The 20,657-nt window shown below is 41.3% G+C and overlaps 3 protein-coding genes across 4 annotated transcripts in view; 2 read left to right on the plus strand and 1 right to left on the minus strand.

The window, feature by feature from the left end:
* Positions 1-2,298: 2,298 nt before the first annotated feature.
* LOC143321245 (C-C motif chemokine 20-like) lies at positions 2,299-3,660 on the plus strand. The gene is made up of 4 exons (XM_076731468.1): positions 2,299-2,413; positions 2,620-2,734; positions 2,860-2,973; positions 3,164-3,660. The coding sequence occupies exons 1-3, from the start codon at positions 2,353-2,355 to the stop codon at positions 2,966-2,968; spliced, it is 285 nt and encodes a 94-aa protein (XP_076587583.1). The 5' UTR covers positions 2,299-2,352; the 3' UTR covers positions 2,969-2,973; positions 3,164-3,660.
* A 7,650-nt stretch (positions 3,661-11,310) lies between these two features.
* On the plus strand, positions 11,311-14,261 carry ccl19a.1 (chemokine (C-C motif) ligand 19a, tandem duplicate 1). Its single transcript, XM_076731120.1, has 4 exons — positions 11,311-11,487; positions 13,177-13,300; positions 13,424-13,538; positions 14,042-14,261. The coding sequence occupies exons 1-4, from the start codon at positions 11,424-11,426 to the stop codon at positions 14,072-14,074; spliced, it is 336 nt and encodes a 111-aa protein (XP_076587235.1). The 5' UTR covers positions 11,311-11,423; the 3' UTR covers positions 14,075-14,261.
* A 3,670-nt stretch (positions 14,262-17,931) lies between these two features.
* The window catches only part of rusc2 (RUN and SH3 domain containing 2), a 36,769-nt gene continuing 34,043 nt past the window's right edge, over positions 17,932-20,657 (minus strand). For both annotated transcript variants that reach the window (XM_076730091.1, XM_076730090.1), the window contains exon 13: positions 17,932-20,588. In XM_076730091.1, coding sequence (XP_076586206.1) covers positions 20,381-20,588 — 208 coding nt within the window. In that variant the 3' untranslated portion in view covers positions 17,932-20,380. The remainder of the gene's footprint in view (positions 20,589-20,657) is intronic.

The following is a 20,657-nucleotide window of genomic DNA, read 5'->3' on the forward strand; positions in this document are numbered from 1 at the left end:
GATCGGCCCCGCCTCCTTCCGCACTCCAGCGCTGCAGAGAGGGAGAGCAAGAGGGGAAGGGAGAAACACAGGCAGGGCATGAAACAAAGACAGTGCACAAAATCGAGACCACAACAGCTCTTCTTTAAAGCGCTTATCATTAAGTAGCTTATTGCATCTTGGTTGTTTAATCTATACATTAAGACAAATGTAAAAATGGCATTTTGACTATGGACAGAACCAGGTGAGCTGTCTCCATGCGCTTCATTTAAATGCTAAGCGAGGCTAACCCCTCACTCCAGTGCTGCACTTAAAATAATGGAAAAAAGCTGTAAACGCAATGCTAACATACCACCATTAAGGTTGATATGGCAAACTTGTTAGCGTACAGTTTTGCACAGCCACCAGATATGTAGCGACATTAGCATTCATCTGGACAAGCCATGTTTCTGGCTACCTGGCGGATGGAAGCCCATCTCTCCATTTACTCTGTTTTTGGTCTCCACCAACTCCTGAGAAAAATGTCTGGCTCTCAACTGCTAAATGCTCCACTGTGGTGAACGTAGTACTGGCCAGAGTGAAACACACACAACACAAAATGTTCAACAATTCCTTGAAGAAAAAGATATAAACTCATCTTGGACAACTGCTCGTTTTCTATGGAGAGAGTGGAAACAGACCGTAACTGTCTGACAGGAAATCAACCCAAATAAAAAGATGGAACAGCCTATGAAATGAGTTTACCCTCACTGTCCCTCACAGCTTTACCGGTTGCATCATTCTTGGCAAAACCTGTGCTTCTTGCGGGAAAAGTTTGTCTCCTGTTGCTCAACTCCCACACACAGATCATAATCTTGTACTTGGATGCATGCACACACAAGCATGAACACAGACACACAAACTCAAGTGGTGTCTGCACCCATTCCAAGAAAAATCCCCGAACCAACTGCCTGCCCATAGATATCACGTTATGAAATGCGGGCTTAACGACTGACCATAATTTCAGATTTATATCTCTCTCTCGATGTTCTTATGGGACGGTCACATAGGTCATAAAACCTTTTATTACACACTTTGATAAACTTGCCTTTTGCTTTCAGATCACAGAGCAGATATGCAGCTGAACAGCCACAGATGCACCTTTCAATCAGACAGTTCAACTGCTTTCAGCTCTTACACTGCTGTCAGTGCTTTCATAGTGCAGATGCATCGGCTTTCAGCGCTTACATTTGCACTCATAGTTCAATTACTTTTGTCTCTAACTGAGCTGAGACTTCATTTCCTGTCAGTGACTTCAGCTCAAGTGACACTTCAACTCATTTCAGTGCTGACACTTACTGAACATTTCAGCTTGTTAAGTGGTTAAACTTCAAATGTAACCCTCATGTAGCGGTTCACAAGAAAACTTTTAAGACTTGAGATATTATATATTTAGATTCTTAGATTCTTAGACAAAATTTATTGTCATTCAATAGACAGCAAGTGTACACCGAACGAAATTTCGATTGCAGGCTCAGGCTCAGCACAGGGTCGAAAATATTTAAAAAGTATAGTATAGTATGTAGCAGTAGTAATATATCTAAAGTATGTAGTAACATGTACAAATATGTTAAAAAGTATGTTAAAATAAACAGCAGAGTATTATGATACATGTGAAATTAACAGTGTGTAGAATAACCTGCAGGAATATGCAGTAAGTTAAAAATAAGCACCATAAATACAGACAAAGGTTGCTTTAAAGTGCAATTGTGAAGAATGACCTGAGGTGTTAACAGTGGTGTAAAAATACTCTTTTAGAGGTCAGCAGTCTGATGGCCTGGGGGAAAAAGCTATTACAGAACCTGGTGGTCCTGCACCGAATGCTGCAGAACCTCTTTCCAGATGCCATGGTGGGGGTGTGAGGAGTCCCTGATGATGTTCCTGGCACGGGACATGCAGCGTTCAGGTGCAATGTCCTGAATGGAGGGGAGAGAAGTCCCAATGAATAAAATAAAATAAAATATTGGTAGCTAATGCACAATAGAAAATAAAAAAGAACATGCCTTGGACGATCTTAATGCGTGAAGCACGGAAGGTATTTGTCATGAAAGATGAATGCTTGGATTAAGAGCCGCCTCAGGGAAGCACCTGAAGGAGGATTTTGGCAAGACGCCAAAGAGAGAGAAGGACTGACAGGATAATTGACCGGGCACGTGTGAATCCGGTGCCAACTATCCATGATTTCCAGTCAATCAGTAAAGCTCACACTTTCACTTTCTCTTGTACAGGTATAAATACACCTGCAGCCCTCCTCCTCACAGCAACACCTTCACACTCCTGAAGAGACTCACTGAAGCAGCAAACCTGATCTCACACCTTCGAAGAAACGCAGGCATGGCCTCTCGAGTTACAGCTCTGCTCCTGCTGGGTGTCGTCTGTTTTGGGTTTGCAGCAGGTAAGACAAATACTTTGCATCACCTTAGCAGTCAGACAGATTCTCTTTTTAGAATGCTCTCAGGTGTGTCATGCATTTCACCTGTCATGCACATCAGCTTTTGAGGTTTCATAGATAGATGAGTAGAAATCCACCTGTCTATTGATTTTATCTTAAACACATTTGTGGACTCTCCCTGATGAATTTGTTTCTTTATCTTCCTGCAGCTGAGATCGTGGTGGACTGCTGTCTGAGGACCACTGATAAGCGCTTGCCGCTTCAAATCCTTGACAGTTACATCATTCAGGATGCTGGGAAGGGCTGCGATATCAGCGCAACTGCGTAAGTGGCAACTATGTGTAAAATGTGCAAAAGTAGAAAGGTTAATGGAAGTGGGCACATGTCTATTTTAAGCTCTGTAGTCTGCAGCCTAATCTCACTTCTCTGTCTCTCATCTGCTATTTCAGGTTCATTACAAAGGTTGGAAAGAAACTGTGCGTCTCCCATCACAGCAAGCTTGCGTGGGTGAAGAATTATATTAATATTCTGGACAAGAAAAAAGGGGGACATCAATAAATCAGGTAAATTATATATATATATAGAAAAAAACCCATTCTATTTCCCCTTTTTGCCTGAGCTTTAAAGCCAATGAAAGGTTTCTTGCACCTTTTTATTTATTTTTTTCACCAATACTGTGGAAATCATTCCCAAAATGTTTCACTGCCAAAGCTTCAAGCTTGCATTGGCTCATCACTGCACTTCTTTTTGCAGGTGTGAAGTGAACTCTAGGAAAAGATGGCTGCAGCTGCTCAAGAATGGCCAACTCTGAACTGAGAGCTGAAGACAGAAGCCAGAATCACTTCTATTTCTGTTCAGTCTCCCAAAGGCCCCGCTGTACTGTAGAAGATCAAGACACTTTATAAAGATCATCGTATTTATGGTGATAAGTTGCATGAGCGTTCATGCCAGTGAATCAGAAAGTGGCTAAATGTGCAGTTCTGTGTGTGTTTACTTGTGGTGACTGTGGTGTAAAACTTTCCTTTGTATTATCCTGATGAGTGAAATGTACAAAGACATGAGAAAGAGATTTGCCTTGACTTGCCCAAAAGACTCTAAGGTGCGCATGGAACATTGCATGAATGATTGTTGACTTTGTTATGTCTTTTTTATGTTATCATCTTCTCAAATTTCAGTCCTGTTTTAGTCACAACTTGTACAAAACGTTGAGATGATTTGTGTTTGTCCAAACTATTGTTGAGAGTTACTCTAGAATAAAGCTTGATATTGTTTTTGAACTTTTAGTTGCTGCCTTTCATTAAAACTGAAAAACATCACAAGGTTGCATCCTCTGCACAGGTTTTCACTGGACTTTGTCTAACATGTATGAAAACACACATGAATCTTGCTCTTCCTATTGTCATTTCATCTCTGAAGTAATGACATTTTAAATAGATGCATGCCAGCGCTATGCTCACCTTTAAAAACAATGTCAGAAAGTGCTTACAAAGGAAGAACAGAATTAAAACAAATCTGCACCAGAATTAAAAAGAGATCCACCAAAGAAAGTAGAATGAATGAATAAAATAGAATAAAATAACAAAGTACATTAGGATAAGACAAATAAACACATAAAACCAGGCAAATCATGAAACGTTTCTTCAAAAAGATAAATGCCAAAGGAATGCATGGTGAACATCTCCAGAAGTCAGCACACGAGTGTTACGATTTCGAAGAATCAGAGCAATTGCTGGACCAGAGGTGCGGACAATCAGCAGGAGACAAGGAGCCGTTTAACAATAACGGTTTATTACAGACGACACAAAAAAATACAACAACACAAAATCAGCCCAATAACACAAACAGTCACTACACCGTGGCGAGCGGGTAGGAAGAAATAACCCCTGACTAAGAAACAACATGCCTGGCAGCGTGCCCATGCTGCCAGGCTGCTTAAGTGAGTCAGGCAATCAGTGGAGATCTGCCTCAGGTGCAACGATGAGGGACAGCGCCGCCAGGCCACACCTCCACTGCAGGCAAGGAGAGAGATAAAGCCGTTAAGAAAAACAATTGCAAAATAACCAGAAAACACAAAATAAAGACACAGATCATAACAATGAGTTGGTGAAAGGCTCTTCACCCATTTGAATATGACTGGACGTCACTCATACATCCTGTAGCCAAGCAGCTGATATGAGTCACTGATGGTGAAGCATAAATGAAGCAGCTGATACCGATCAGCTGTTGCAAGTGTGAACTAACGCTAAGCTCAATATCCTACAATTACCAGGAGAGTTCAGTGCACACCAACCTAAGAAAACAAATATTCACAAATCACATTTAGAAATAAAAAGAATGAAGATGAACAAAGTACAAATTACAACACATGGAGCTTTCGTCCGTCTCACATGGTCTTCATCACTTTTGCTCACTGATCTCAGAACTATAGATGTTCAAACTTTGCGTCATTCTGAGCTTTACAGCAGCTGATGAAGACGGTGTGACACAGTCGAAAGCCCTGAAACAGGTGAGTGAGGGGTAATCTTGACTTGAGAGTTAAACTGAACTCATTTTCCAGCAGCACTAATAAATGTGGATCTCATCAAATTGCTGGATTTCAACGTCTGTTGGAAACGACAGCGTTTCTGTATTTGAATCCTTTATTCTGATTTTTCAAACAGCTGAATGTGTTTGTCTGCTTGTTTGTGTTTTTTTCTAAATGTGACGTATGTGATGTCTGAGTGGTTAAAGATGTTTACTTCACTTGCTTCACTTGTTTCCTTAAGCTGCAGAGTGCTCAGCTCTCTCTTCCCTTGGGATACTTTTCCACTTGGGAATTGGCCAGCACAGCAACAGTCGTCTGCTTTGTGTCACACACTCTGCCCCTTGTTTCTGTTTGTGTCCAGGAAACCAGAGGCCACACGGGGGAAATACAACAAGATGAACAGGCTCCAGAAATACTGAGTTTACATGAGATTTAGCAAATGATTGAGGCACTTTTTAAGAAACTGTTCTCTGATGCTGATTTTATTTATTCTCATAGGAAGAAGTGAAGTCTGATTCTGATATTGTGAGTAAGCATTGATCTCAATTCTGAACGTTTATGAGGAGAAGCTGTCATTGAAAGCTGCAGGGACCTCAGAGCATTTGAGAACAGGACGTGCCTCCAGATTCTTTTTGGCCATTTGACCTTCATGACAGGACAGCGTTTCTGTGCTCACAGCCACAAACTGTCCTCAAGGACGAAGAACAAGGCTCCAAAAGACTATATGTGCATCCTGTGGAGTTTCCCACAGTGCACGTGGGACCACAGACCACCCAAACATACTCACTGCAGATGTCCTGTGTAAAGCAGCAAAGCATCATGACTGATTAATTGTCATTAAGCAACATTTGAGCGCAGCTGGATGAGGTAGACGTTAATTACTTCTATGCAATTAATTAACTGTTGATTTAATCTATAAAGATGTTTCACATATTAAAAGTTAATTGTACAATACAAACTCACGCGCACACATATGTGTATACAGTATATACACATACATTTTCATGAAAAGATACAGCACCTGTCACTCTACACATTGACATTTATTTGACAGTGACATGGTTTTACAAACAAAATCCCCAATGAACTTTCATAGTTGTGTGCTTAGTTGTAATACATTTTTATCATTCAAACTTTAGTACAACTGGTCCAATAGCCCGGCCTGCCGTGAGAGTCGACTTATATTCAAATGGGGTTGCAAGATAACTCCTAAAAATAGAGATGTGAACATTAAAACTGCTCCAATCAATATGTTTTTACTACTGTTTTAATGATGGCTCAAATGACTACATAGAATGTAAAAGGGGTCTCTTCTGGAATCATTACCTGCAGTTCTCATCAGCTCTACAGAGCACTTTATCTCTAATCTTTCAGCTTTGTTTGGCTTTTATGGTCTGCGGCTTTGCTGTTTTGCTTCGCTGTCATCGCTCACATCTGTATCATTGTCAGCTGCATTTGTGCTGCAGCAATGAACCATTTAGCAATTGAAGATCCACACATATTTTACATTAGGAGTTGGTGGAGATGAAAAAAAAAAAAAAAAAAAAAGGAGCTAAAAGAGGTTGAATATTGCACAGATATTTATCAGGTGACCAGAAACTCCAAATGAATGATAATGTTCTAATGATCTGAAGTCTGCTGGATGTGCAAAGGAGCAATTGAAATAAGCAGCTGTCTAACTTGTTCATAAGGTGATGATATGTCAGTGTTGTGTTTACTAATTGTTCACTTCCCCAAGTGGCCAAAATATCTCTAGTACTTTTAATCAATTTCAATTAACTTCATTTCAAATTAAGTGTCATTTTACCAAGAAAACATGTTGATTAAATAAATAAAGAATTACTTGAACTTATGTTTGCATAGCAATTACTGTAAAATATTCTCATAAACACAGTCTTCAAAGGCACCTGAAGGAAGGCGAAACATGTCCTCTCCTGCCATTTCGGGATACAGGTATGCAATAACATGCTCCCTGCTACAACACTTGGACAAGGACTGCTGTCTGGATTTCTGCCAGATTATCTTCCCGCAGGCAATAATTCAGGTCCATCAACTTCTTTTCTTTTCCTGAAACTGCTTCATGCAGGGAAAGTCCGGGACAGTATATACTGCAGACAGACGAGGAAAGCGTCCAACAAATGGTTTACAAGAAAATGAAACTATCTCTGTAAAGGCTCCACTGACACTTCCGACTTGTGATTAAACTGGACAGTTAAACAACTGTGCCTGATGATGCAATCAGGCTGTAGCAGAAGCTTTGCTGATTGCTAACAAATTAAATGTTGATTCATTTCATGTCATCATAAAGAGACCACAGCTCAGCCCAATTGTTGTCAACTTCCTCAATACAGTAAGTGAGGAAGAGAAAGTGCTTCTTTACACTCAATGCAAATGAGGTTGTATCTGTTTCACTGGAAACAGTGTTTTTCCAGAGAGGTGTCACTCACCTTCCACATAAGAACAAATAAACAAAGGAAGTACAGTAAAACCGTGTAACAATGCAAGTGTTTGTTCTCACTTTGGGTTTTGATTTGATTTATTTGTGGTCAAACAACTACTGTGGAAATAAAAAGTACAACAGACCCAGAGGGTTTAAATTTACAGTCATGACATCTAATGTCAACATGTGTCAACCTTCTCTCATAAGTCACTGTCAAGATCTCTGCTTAAGGTGCAGCGTCCTCTCTTTTTCTTTAATCTGTGTTTATTTGGGGCAGCTAAAGCTCAGGAGGCAGAGCGGTCGTCCACTGATCAGGAGGTCAGCGGTTTGATCCCCGGCCTCGGCAGTCCACATGCCGACGTATCCTTGGGCAAGATACTGAACCCCAAAAACTGTCCGCCATGCTGCACCATCAGAGTGTGAGAGTGTGACAACATGAAAGAGACAAACCAACTTATCTTACTACAGTGAGAAATGTTTTTTTTTTTTTTTTTTAATTATTGAGATTTTACACTGGGAAATTGCAGAAAACAAACAAATATCAAATAAAACAAACAAAATCGGGCAGCACGGTGGCGCAGCAGGTAGTGCGCGTGCCTCACAGCAAGAAGGTTGCCGGTTCGATCCCGGGTTGGGCGGGGCCTTTCTGTGTGAAGTTTGCATGTTCATGTGCACGCGTGGGTTCGCTCCGGGCACTCCGGCTTCCTCCCAAAAACATGCTCATTAGGTTAATTGGTGACTCTAAGATTGTCCTTGTTTGTTTGTTTCTGTATATGTTGCCCTGCAATCGACTGGCGACCGGTTCAGGGTGCACCCCGCCTCTCGCCCGTTGACAGCTGGGATAGGCTCCAGCCCCTCCGCAACCCCGAAAGGGATAGGCGGTATAGAAGATGAATGAATGAAAAGAAACAAAATCTTGTTATGAGGGGTCCTATGACAAAAACAGACGAGCAGGCCAGAGTGATCAGGTCCGAGAGGGAGTCCACATTCAAAAACTAATGAGGCAGGCAGACAGCGTGTAGGTTGAAGCATGAGGCAGGCACCTGAGTGCAGGGAATAAAGTCAGAGTGATGCAGAGGATATACAAATACTGGTTTGAAGATTGGTGCTTATATACTGTGGCAGTAGGTGGGTCTTGATTGAATAATTGAAGTCAGGTGTACTCAGGAGAGGAGGCGGCTGGACCAGCCACGCCCTGCAGTAAACACATACACACAAGACAGACAGGGGAGAGACAGACAAGAGACAGAGGGGACAGGAAACACAAGAGCACTCTAGGCAGTAGAAAGGAGAAAACTGCAGATCTCAACAACTTAGAAAATAGTGTTTTGTTTCATGAAGGCAGCAGCAAAACAAATCAGCTTTGAATCTGTAGAAACTCAAACAAAGATTGTCATGATTTTACTTGCTTTTTGGTCTTCATGTTGATCCCACTGCTTTAATCTGCTGCTGCAGCCCATATCCCAAATACTAGAACTGCACACCGCACTTTACTGCTAATATTGCACATCCATTGTACAGTATTCCATATTTAAATGCACTGTATGACTAATATTACTGTTGCACACCAGACTCACTTAAAATTTTGCTTATTGTACAGTTTTGTAATTTGTATATATTCTTTTTAACATTTAGGAGGTGTCTCTCTTTAGGCAGCTTTCTTCGTGTTCTAAGCTTTTTTTAACGTTAGAGTATTTATTTTTTACAGATGGCAATCAGACAGGACAGCAAGAATCTTAATTGTACAGTGCAACTTGTTCTCCATGCATATCACAATTAAATTTCAGATTTTAAATCTGCTTTTGTCGCAATGATCACATTTTGTTTTGCCAGACTGGATATTGTAGGAAGACTCATTCTGTGACTTGGATGATGATGAACCTGGAGCCTATCCCAGCCGGTCGCCAGTCGATTGCAGGGCAACATATAGAGACAGACAACCAAGCCGGAGTGCCCGGAGAGAACCCACACATGCACGGGAAGAACATGCAAACTTCACACAGAACCGGTGACCTTCTTGCTGTGAGGCATGTGCACTACCTGCTGCGCCACCGTGCCGCCTACAAATGAAATTCCTACAATATTTAACAGACCAAGAGCCATGTTAAGGGCTGAGGAAATGGCTGAACTCCACCTGCACTACACAGACAATGGAGGTTTGAATTATAAAAGGATTTATTGGCACAAGAATAGATAATGATCACAGGGAGATGATCCTCGTAGATCCAGACAAAGAACAGGCAGGTACGTGGAATGAATCAGCAGGTTCTTGTGGTGTACTGGAGCTGGACAGATGTAGCAGCTTTGAGACACAAGGAGATGATCCTGAGACACAAGGAAAACACTCAAAAAAACTCAAAAAGCCCAGTCCAGACACACACTTGACCTCACCACAGTTTTGGTGTTGTTAGGTATTACGTGAGCAAAATGGTGAGACAAAATTGAATGTGGCAATGCTGAATGATGAACCTGGAGCCTATCCCACAAGGGGAGACTAACATGACCCCGAGGGGAAACACACAGAAAGGGAGGAGGAAGGAGACTTCCTAACAAGCCTATGAAAGAATTTTAGTTTAAACAATCAGAAACTAGCTAAATTTACCGACAGAAAGTGAAGATATAACAGTTTTGACGTCTTTCTATTGTGTTGCAAATAGCCCGTCCTGTCTCGTTATACCACTTTGTGCTTACAGATGCCACAGTGAGTCAGTGTAGTGTCCAGTCTGCCTTGGTCCAACCTGGCTTGGCTCCTAGCACTCCGCGACTGGCCCTGCTGTAACCCCCTCAAAGGCCTCTTGAGGGGGTTACAGACCTCCCTCTCGCTCCTTTCCCCCTTCACGCCTCTCTGCAGCCCATGAACCCATCATGTTTTTGTCCTACTAGCTAGCTAATGATAGCTAGAGTCAGCAGCCTTTAGCAGTTACTCTGGTGATGAGCTGCAACCTTTTTATTTGGAGTGTGAATTCAACAGGTGGCCAACAGGGAGGGTTTGTACAAGGCTCGCCTTGATGGGAGCCACCTTCTGAACTCTTGAGATTCAGCATTGCCACATTCAATTTTGTCTCACCATTTTGCTCACGTAATACCTAACAACACCAAAACTGTGGTGAGGTCAAGTGTGTTTGTGGCTGACGTGTAAAAAGAGAACCAGATTTCCCTGAGAACTTTCCTGAGAAAAGCTCCATGTTAATTAAGTTCCTTTTGCACAAATTTTATAATAACAGTTCACAGTTCATGTAGTTAATGCTTTAACAGCTCTGCTAGAAGACTGTTTTCAGTCTCACCATGGACTGTTATAGCTTTACCATATGACTTCCATGGGAACATGGGGAATGCAGCACTGAACCCTAGTGTTTTCTGAAGAGATACTTACAGTAGAAGCCAAAAATGCTCCAGTGGGACACTAAAAAAAGATCTCAGTAATATTCAGTCTGTTTTGCTAAAATACAAACTAGTTGAACTACGTTGAGCAAGAGTCAGAGCGTAATGCCCTGATAATGATTACATTTCAGTTCACCTGTTTCTATTGAAGTGTAAATCTTGGTCAGTAGTTGTTTGAGGGTTAGATCACCAAGTGCTGGTGTACTTTGTATTTGTTCAGAGATTAGAGAAGTGCTCCTATGACCGTGAGTTGGCCTCACCCAAAATGTGACAAAGTGTTCCTGTTACCTTTCAGCTGTGCACGTCTGACAAGTGCTGGGAACTGAAATTAAAGCAATAACACAAGACAGGGGGTTTTTCTGATTGGGAGGGGGTTGAGAGAGTTGTTTTGGCTTGTTTGAGCTTTACAGTGTGTGATGGACATCATAGAGTGACTTCTGAGTAGAGTGATGAGGGAGGAGGAGGGAGAGGAGGGAGAGGGGGTGGGAAGAAAGAAAGATGAAAAGTGAAAGTAAATGGACACTGGATATAAAGGCTGCCAGACCAAACAGAGGCAGTCACATCACTTCCTTTGTCACTGTAGGTGCTGAAAGGAAGGACAGGCTCTTCACCAGCCAATCAGCTTCCAGAGAGACAAAGAGACGACCTCGCCAGCTCAGCGACCAGAAATGGCTCAGTGGGGTGATGCCAAGCTCTTTTTCTGCATCCTCTTTATCACCTGCTGCTGCACAGGTGAGATTTTGTTTTTCAGGCATCCTCCTTGGCTCATTGTCGGGCTCTGACAGTGATGCTTTGTGAAATGAGTTATAGCCAGATCAATCTTTTCCACTTGGAAAGGCTCCAAACGGAAGCAGTGCTTGACAAAATGAGCAGAGAAAAGAGAAAATTCTTCAAAGGGGCTGCTTTTGAGGTTTAAATACACATGTGTGGTCCTTCACTTGAGTGAAGTTCTGAGTTTGCATTTAGCGTCTTAAAGTTATTTGTCTTACTTCTGCAGTCTAAAATCACAATTGTGTCCGAGAGAGCTTTACAATCTGTAGTCTGTACCGCATATGACACCGTCTGTCATTAGACTCTTTATCCAGATAAGGAAATACTCCACAAAGAACCCTTTAAGAGAATAAAGCCCCACAGACTTTCAATAGGCAGAAAGAAGTAGCCATAGAAATATTAAAAATACCATAAGAAGAAACATAATGACTACAGTCTAATCTATAAAATATAAAGTAAATATCAAGTCAAATAAATTAAATAGTTTCCAGTAATGTAAATTAAGTTTTTAATGCTGAAATCTATGCAGGACGTCACAACAGGAAAATTAAATAATACTTTTTTTTTCTGTCTGAATGTTAAGTATCAGTGCAAAGGAGCAACATAAACACAGTGAGGCTGTGGTTGATAAGAGTTTTCTTCATGCAGGTTGTGCTGCTGGTATTCCCCTCATTAGAAGCAGGTGAACGTTCAGGGTTAATAGCTGGAAATCCCAGTGAAGTAACAAAAGCTAATGATGAAACTTTTGTTCGGTCAATGATTACTCAAAGGTGTGTGGGAGTGAGTGTGTGGGAGTGTTCAGTTGTAATGTGTGTATCGTACACTTGCCTCTACATCCTGAGTAAGATGCCCTTGAGCAAGTCTCTAAACCACCGATTTCCTGCATGAATTTCCTCCTGGAGGTCAAAACCAGTTGCAGGAGTTCAGCTCACAATGCATGAAAAATCTTGACAATATCTATATTTGACATTATTGTACTTTTAGCTCTTTCTTAGACTTTCTGGCTTAACACCACTAAAGCTGGAGCTCTCTTTTTATACAGTACTTTATTGCAAGAGTGCACAGGCACTTTCATAACAATGCCTTATTGTGCACTTCGTTTGGCTTTTGCTGTATTTAATTCATTTAGTTGTATTGTTTTTTTTCCTAAAATCCCATAAGTGAATCAAGTTATGATTTTAACTGAACTGTGCAGTGAACACACCATTTGAGTGTGAAACTCTCTGTAGCCATAAAAGGTGGTTATAAAACTTTGTCTCTTTATGAAGAACAGCTGTAGTCAGTGTTCTGTAATGCTTACAATGGATTCCAACACTCACATGTACTGACAGACTGCAAAAGGTCTCAAAACGTCTGAAACCGCCACCACACTGTCTTGCTCTATACTGCCCATCGATATGCTCAGTATGTTCCAGTTACTCATCATTTATCAGAAGCATGGCTCATCTTTCTCTGTTGGAGCGTCAAAGCTTTGAGGAGGAGGACAGCACCACACAGAAGCTGTGTATTTAATCATGTTGTGGCCATATGGCGACTGGTTAGGACATCCTGAGCATAAAGCATATCTCTCTGTGGAGAAAATAAACATTCATAGCTTGGATTTTGAGAGGAGTGTCATTCGTTGCTGATCTGATCTTGTCTGTCTTACAGTGACACTGGGACAGATGACCATGGACTGCTGCTTGTCAGTCACAAACAAGACAATTGAGAAAGTTGTCATTGCAAACTACCGTCGACAGATCAGCGGGCAGGGCTGCGATCGTGATGCCATGATGTAAGTTTAGGTGGTGTGAAGTGGATGATGTAGCCCATCAGTAGATGGGACGTAGAAACACACTCCACTTCTTTGCAAGTTATCCCATTCTCAGCCTGACCTGAGTGACTTGTGTTCTTGCAGTTTGGTGACCAGACGTGGCATGAAACTCTGCGCGCCTGCTGAGGAGCCATGGGTCCGTGACGTGGTGAAGCATGTGGACTCCCTGAAGAGGCGCTGCCAGAAAAACAATTACAAGGTACCTCGTCTTTAGATGGTCGTGCTGCTCGGCACTTTAAAAGGCCCTGCTGTCAAATGAGTTCATTGTGTGCTAAAATCTGGAATTTTTTAAGGTGGTAACAGATAAAATTTCCACTTTAAAAACAGATTTGCTTGTTAGTTTAATTTTTCTTTTTATCAGCAAGTGTAATCACTCACATGTCTCTACACTAAATATGGAGCTGGAGCCAGAAGGCCGTTAGCTTAGCATAGCATGAAGACTGGAAGCAGTGGGGAAACAGCTCCCTGCAGTTGAATGCTTCTCATTTCTTCTCCATCTCACTCCTTACTATTGATCTGTGTGCTTTTATTTTGAAGAGCACAAAGCGCTTCCTTTTCTGCTCTTGTCCTGTAAAGCAATTTCCAAGCATGATTTCTTGTAAAATTCAACCCAGATGCATACAGTGTGTCACGTATGTCTCATCATTTTAGGGCAGGAAATTCAGTTTGAAGCAGTGATGATAAATATTTGTGTGTCTACAGGGCAAACCCTGCTTTGGAGTGAGGCGTGAGTAAACTGAGAGTGACCTGTGACCCCTCCAGCAACAACAACACAGTGGATCCAACCATTACATAGATATATAGATACAAACCATAAAGATGATCACATTCCTCCTAATATTAAAGAGCCATTTCTCTATTTTGACATTTCCTTTTATAAAATTGTGTTCACGTTGCAATGAAAATAAAACATTCTGAAGGATCTTAATGTTTTTTGTGGTATTTCTGTTTTAGAAGACTTTAGAAGAAATATTTAAGTTGAAAATGTGAATATTTGTATGAGTTTGAGTGTGCAGCTCATTAAGCTAACTCAGAACAACTGAACTACTCAGGCAGCAGCAGTTTGATGTATGGATTTATTTGATTGTTGTTGACCTTTTTCAAAATAAAGCCTTGTTTTTCCAAATCCTGATCGTGTCTTTCATTCTTTGCTGATGACACTCTTCACTCCAGTGGGACTGAGAGTTAGTGAATCATCTTTGTTTATATATTTGAATACCTCCACAGCTGAGCATAGCGGGCAACAATACAGAACTGCCTTAGCAGACAACTGCTCCCAACATGCCTGCTGTGAACGCACCTTAAATAACACTTTAGGAAAAGTAAGCCACATCTTTTTGTCTGTGCTGCTTCCCAGCTCAGTTTCCATTGCATGTCTTATGAAACTATTTAATTTGAAAGTAAAGTTTGAATTCGCAAATCCTTCAAATTAGGCCAACCGAAAAATTCCCAAACATTGTGGCGTTGGACACTTTAGATTTCTTGTCCAAACTAACATAGTGAACGTGTTCAACATTACACCTGCATAGCATCAGCATGTTAGCACACTGTTTGCATTATGAGAATACTGTATTAGCATGCAGACGTTAGCATTTCACTCAAAGACCCACTGTGATGATCTGAGCTGTTTCCTTGTGTTCAGCAGCTGCACCACCAATTAATTTTTTATGCAACATTTATACTTGGGACACTTGCTACACTCTATTGTGAATGAATGAATGAATGAATGAATATATGAATTTGGGTTTATTTTTTGTTAGTTTAAAAAGGCCAAAAGTGTGCTGAAATTGTGCATTAGTTGGCAAATCTTAACAGATTTTCTTTGCTGTTGTTGCTGGAGACACACAGACGCAGGACCTTGTGAGTGAAGCCAAGGCTTCCCTTAGTGAACAGAAATGAAAAAAAGGATCCAGCAGATCTAGTTTGTCTGAGCTTTTGGTGCTGTTAAAATGCTGCTGAGTTGACATGTTTTGCAAGCTTTCACAACTCTCCTTTCATAGTAACTGAAACCTTGACAAACTCAAGTACATGAGACGTTAACTGGGCAGCTCTCTTGATATAACTCTCTTACATAACATGCAGAAAAGGACAATAATTCATGGATTGTGAGATGAATTTAGAGAACGCAGATTTACAGAGTGCTAAATATATTGTCGACATTGGAGGACGTGTCATCAGAAAGGCAGGTGGGGGTTCAAAGCCTCGTTCAAGTCCACAGTGTTTGTTAAAGAATGTTTTCCTCTAGATTTTGCTCCGAACTTTTACACACACTTTTGGCTTTGAGAAAATGAGCAGATGGATTTCCCAGACATTGAGGTTAGCACCACCACAATAGATCCATTTATCCTGGGAAACTTTAATCTGACAAGTTAAAAGGCCATTCACCTTTTAATCCTTCTGTAAACTTCCTGGATAAATACAGGATTGCATTTCACACTTTCGCTGCTTAGCGGTAGAGCCGTCCAAATTTCATGGCCAAAAGAAGAATCCAGGTTCCAGGAAGTTCAAGGAAAATGCCAAATGAAAATTACCAGGAGAGAAACGTAACAAAGGTGAGGGGTTTCATGTGAATGCAGTGGAATAAAGGACCCTTTATCACCTCTTTGAGCATCAGGATTTATGGATTTCCATAGAAGACAATGTCTTCCCTGTTCAGGGGAATCTAATGTAATAGTTCCTTGGGATGACTCTCAATTTGCTAAAGAGTGTGCCAACTAAGGCAGGTCTGGTCATGTCTCTGCAAGAAAGATTCATAGAAATATTGCCAGTAATATGATTTTTCTTTTTGCAAAGAAACATATCTATCACATCTACTGAATCAGAATTTGTTGTTAAGGGTTTTCAGAAGCGCATGTTCAACAGAGACCCTACTCTAATATACATTTGGACCAATTATGGGAGGTTTGCTGCTCTTGTTGAGGTGCAGTTGTACTGAACTTTTGAACAGATGGTATTATGAAATTTAAACCTGTTAGGACCAGTTGCAGTGCCTGGGATCCAAGTAGTAATGCAAATATCTTCTAATAAGATCTAAAATGCAACTTAATAGTGAAAACAGTTTTAAATGTATTTGAATAGAAGCAAACTGCAATTACAAATAGATTCACTGTGCATTAAGGGATTGCATTTAAACAGGTCATTTTACAGGCCAAACGTTTGAAAAAGAACCTGACCTGTCATGTTCAGATACATTACGAACATGTCTTTCCAAAACCATAGGCGCTGACGTGCTGCTGTTACAGCCTCCACTCTTCTGGTTTCAGCTGCAGAGATTTGCTTCGCTTCAGCTACCAGAGCATCAGTGAAATCCGGGTGATAAGGTCTGCCTCACAGTCGCTGTTCCAGTTTATGCCACAGGTGTGATTGAGGTTGCGGCTCTATTCTGGCAAGACTAGTTCTACCACACCAAACTGGGAAAACCCATTTCTTTATGGTCCTGGCTTCATGCATTGTAATGATGAAACAGAACAGGGTCTTCCATATATTTTTGGTTGTATGAGGAGTTGAAAAAAAATTGACACATCAGGAAAACCTACCTGACGGCAGCCAAATGCTCAAGCTGGCGTTCAAATACCCGTTGTGGCTTTTGTAAGACTCTTTTGTCAATGGACAGACGATCAAACTTCACTGTCTGAGCCCTGATCTCTTTTAAACTTTCCCATCTTTTCAATTAGAAAGAACTTTTTTTTCCCCCCACATATATTATATGGAGAGTTGTATGTGACTTGTGTTCCCGCTGATGGACGCAGTATCACGTTGTCATTCAGTAAAATACTCAAGCTCAAATTTGCTTGTGGCAGCACCAGAACACCATTTACACATGTTCTATATGGTTGTCTGTGATTTTATACATCTCAAGTTGGATAAAAATTGGAATCATTATTAGAGCTAAAAATAATGTTCTGCTTGTTTACACAGTGCTTCAAGCACACACTTCAACATGCATTTGAAATAATAAACCTATTGGTGGGTCCAGTTGGGCCAAACAGGTCAAGAACCATCTCTGCTAACAAAGTCTACATGATGGTGTGAGGCTCTGAACACAGAGATGACCTTTCCAGGTGATTCAGACTGACTTGAGTTTCACAGGAAGGGTTTCAAATGCTACAGCCTGACTGAAAACATATTAAGGAGACATAAAATATATTACGATTAACATTGTGTGTCTGCACTGTTTGTGCATAAAAGCCTGAATATTGCAACTCATGGCCGATCTGTCTTTTCTTTTAAAACGTCAGCACCATCTAGTGGCTCAAGTGCATCCTTCTCAGCAGCAAATAGGTAGTATGATAATATCAATAAACTGGTATATTAGTTATATTCCCTTATCTTTTGAGGATGAAGCACAACACACCTATAAAAACTAGCAGTTTTGTCTTTCATGGAGAATGCCAGCTGTGCTCAGATAAGGACCAAAGCATCAAAACAGCCATAAAACCAAATCTCAAAGCATTCTTGAAACAGCTTGAAACCAATGAAATAACCATATTTGGCAAAAGTTGGGAGTTACTTTCATAATCAAAAGGTTTTGAGTGAAGAGACCCTTCATCAGTACGCTGTGTTAAGGACAAAAGACACAGGAGCCATTTCAGTTTGTGATCACATGAGCACTTTGTTACTGAACATCCATAGTAGTTTGATAATGTCATACGTATATACGCCATATAGCCTGGACACAGAGAGAAGAGCAGTGTCACTGATGCTGAAGGTATTTACAGGCAGGAGGAGGCAGCCAGGGAGAGAGAGAGCAGATTAAAACCAGACAAGAGAGAAAGAAAGACGGCTTCTTTCATTCTCTCTTATGTCACTCCTGCAAGTGAAGCATTTTAAAGCACAACATTTCAATGCTAAATCAAAAGTGAATCTGCCTTTGCCTCTTAGCCCTGAGCCTCCACGTCGCTCTGCTTTTTATCACTACTATGTGTTGATTTCTGTCTGTCCCATGTGAACAGGATGTCAATGAAGAGCAAACTGCCTGGAGGAAAATGACCCGCCACCACGGCCCACTGTCATCGTGGTTGTTAGCACTGAAACTAAAGCTTATACCTGCTTCCTGTATTAAACGTAAAATGCATTAATAAATCAGTAATAACATTCATACATAGAACTATGGCAGAAATTAATCATTTAAATATATTTACAGTTCAGTGAAATGAAGCATTAAATTGATCTGCTGAAATTAAATGACTGTACAAACTGTACAATAATGAAAGTAAAATGATATCCTATGTTAGTTTTCCAAAAACTACACAAGCGTTCATTTATTTAATAAATGTACATTGATTTTTACCATTTCATAAAGTGTAATATTTGGACCTGGCATCTGTATGCGCTCACCACCTATCCAGGTATGCCGTATATAGCTATTATTTTAGCTCTTCCGTCAACTCATTTTGAATCTAAGGCCACATTTTACACCTGGGCACGACAGGTAGCATGTACTCACTAACACTGGAATGCCCACAGAGCCACCACAAAATGTGTTGGGGTTTCCCTTTGAACATCAAAAAATATCACCTCTATATCATCTGTTTCCTCACAATACTTTGAAGCCAGCAAGAATCTCTGTAGACATAAATCTGGGGAAAATGTGCAGTTAGATAAGTCATGGCATATACAAAATATAATGTCAGGACAAATATCAGGTCGCTAGCCTCGAAATGTCCAAAAGGGCAGTTTTCCCTTTTTCCTTAAGGCATAGATAAGTTCATTTAGCCCGCTCTAAATGCAACAAGTAGGACTAATTAATTAGCAATAATTCTGTTAGCTTACAGTTTCCAGGGTGGATCCCCAACACATTCAACGAGGCCTCCACACACCTCCACAGCCATGCTTTGCTTTCATTGGACATCCTTTCCTGTTTTCTGCAACCGTCCATTTAGATGCTTCCCTCAGCTAATTGGACTGGTCAATAAATAAATAGAACTCACCACATGTGCAAGTCACATATGCATTTACAGTATGTACCAGTAGATCAAAATGCACATGTACAGTCCAGACTGTAGCCACTCGTTTAAGTGTGTCCTCTTCAAACGTGTCCTTTGATGAGGGATTGACGGGGGACCGCGGTGCAGGATACTGCAGTGAAACAGAGTTGAAGGGAAAAAGTCAACATTTTGGCAACGTTACATGCACTTAAACAATGTCAACCACTGAATCATCCCAGCTGTGGTAGGTCATGTGAGGGAAAGGAGGGGGGAAAAAAAGGCAATCTGCTTCTCAGTCCATCCATCCCTTCATCTCTGTATAAACAGGCTGAGATGAGCGGTGATCAGATAAGACGGATGGAGAACGGACACATTCCTCTTGCTTCCTCTTCACTTGGGTTGGACAGCCATCCGAACAAACTCCTGCGTGGCTTCTACTCGTCTAATAACGATATGCTGAATCACACCTCTGCAACACGAGCCAATCAGAAAGGTAACAATATTTTGCTTTTACATCAACCACCTTAAATCTTACCAAAAAAAAAAGCAAGGACTCACTGGCTTTAACGTGAATTAAAAAGATCGGCACCAAGTAAGCAACAGGACACCAAACCAACCTCGACGTTTGACTGAGGGCAATAACTGAGCACTGTGTTCAAAGTGTGGCACAGCTAGCTGAACGTATAGACAGTACAGCAAAGTGCAGCTAGGCATGGTACAGTATATACTATATTGTGAAGGTTCCCATCTGTAAGTAGCCCCTGTTTGCTTTGCTGAAAGTAGAGATGGATGATATATAGACTGGACAGTCACATGGTTAAGCTAGTGGCACAACTTCACGCAGAGAGAGAAGCGCGTTGGGCGTCTTTGGGTTTGTTTCTCGTCTGGTCTTTTGGTTTTTGGATGTTTGCATGCGTACTTCTCTGGATGTCCCCTTGAAGTGAATGTGAGTTTGTGTTCGAGCCTGCATGCGTCCCTTGCATGTGTCTGTACATGGTCTTCGTAATCTTCGTTAATTTTCTACAATGTTTTTTTCGGGAATCATCCCCAGTGTACAGTTGTCTCAAACAGGCTTTCGTTTTCAGCAGGTATGTGGCAGGGATAGCCTCTTGGCTCAGCACTGCCCGAGTCCAGTGTCGTCCTGGCTCTCCTCCATGCTTTTCAGGGTAACATAGATGATGGGAACCAAGCCCTGCGTGGAGCCCAGGGAGCAGAGCAGCCAGTCTGGATCAGCCTTGCTCAGGACCCGCATGGTATCTCCCTTGTTGAAGCTCAGCTGTCCGGGCTCGGTGGCTATGTGGTGACACAATGCTCGTACTTCACTGAGGAATGACAGAGGATATGGAGAAAAGGTGAGCTGAACTGGGTAACTAAATAACACATCATCATAT

Source organism: Chaetodon auriga, chromosome 5 (assembly GCF_051107435.1).
Source record: "Chaetodon auriga isolate fChaAug3 chromosome 5, fChaAug3.hap1, whole genome shotgun sequence".
In the NCBI taxonomy this organism is placed as follows: domain Eukaryota; kingdom Metazoa; phylum Chordata; class Actinopteri; order Chaetodontiformes; family Chaetodontidae; genus Chaetodon; species Chaetodon auriga.

Excerpts from the sequence above, each read along its gene's own strand:
- LOC143321245 (XM_076731468.1), top strand. The coding sequence starts at position 2,353 with ATGGCCTCTCGAGTTACAGCTCTGCTCCTGCTGGGTGTCGTCTGTTTT. Across the intron at positions 2,414-2,619 it reads CTGTTTTGGGTTTGCAGCAG|CTGAGATCGTGGTGGACTGC; the intron begins GTAAGACAAATA and ends ATCTTCCTGCAG. Across the intron at positions 2,735-2,859 it reads TGCGATATCAGCGCAACTGC|GTTCATTACAAAGGTTGGAA; the intron begins GTAAGTGGCAAC and ends CTGCTATTTCAG.
- ccl19a.1 (XM_076731120.1), top strand. The coding sequence starts at position 11,424 with ATGGCTCAGTGGGGTGATGCCAAGCTCTTTTTCTGCATCCTCTTTATC. Across the intron at positions 11,488-13,176 it reads TATCACCTGCTGCTGCACAG|TGACACTGGGACAGATGACC; the intron begins GTGAGATTTTGT and ends TCTGTCTTACAG. Across the intron at positions 13,301-13,423 it reads TGCGATCGTGATGCCATGAT|TTTGGTGACCAGACGTGGCA; the intron begins GTAAGTTTAGGT and ends GTGTTCTTGCAG.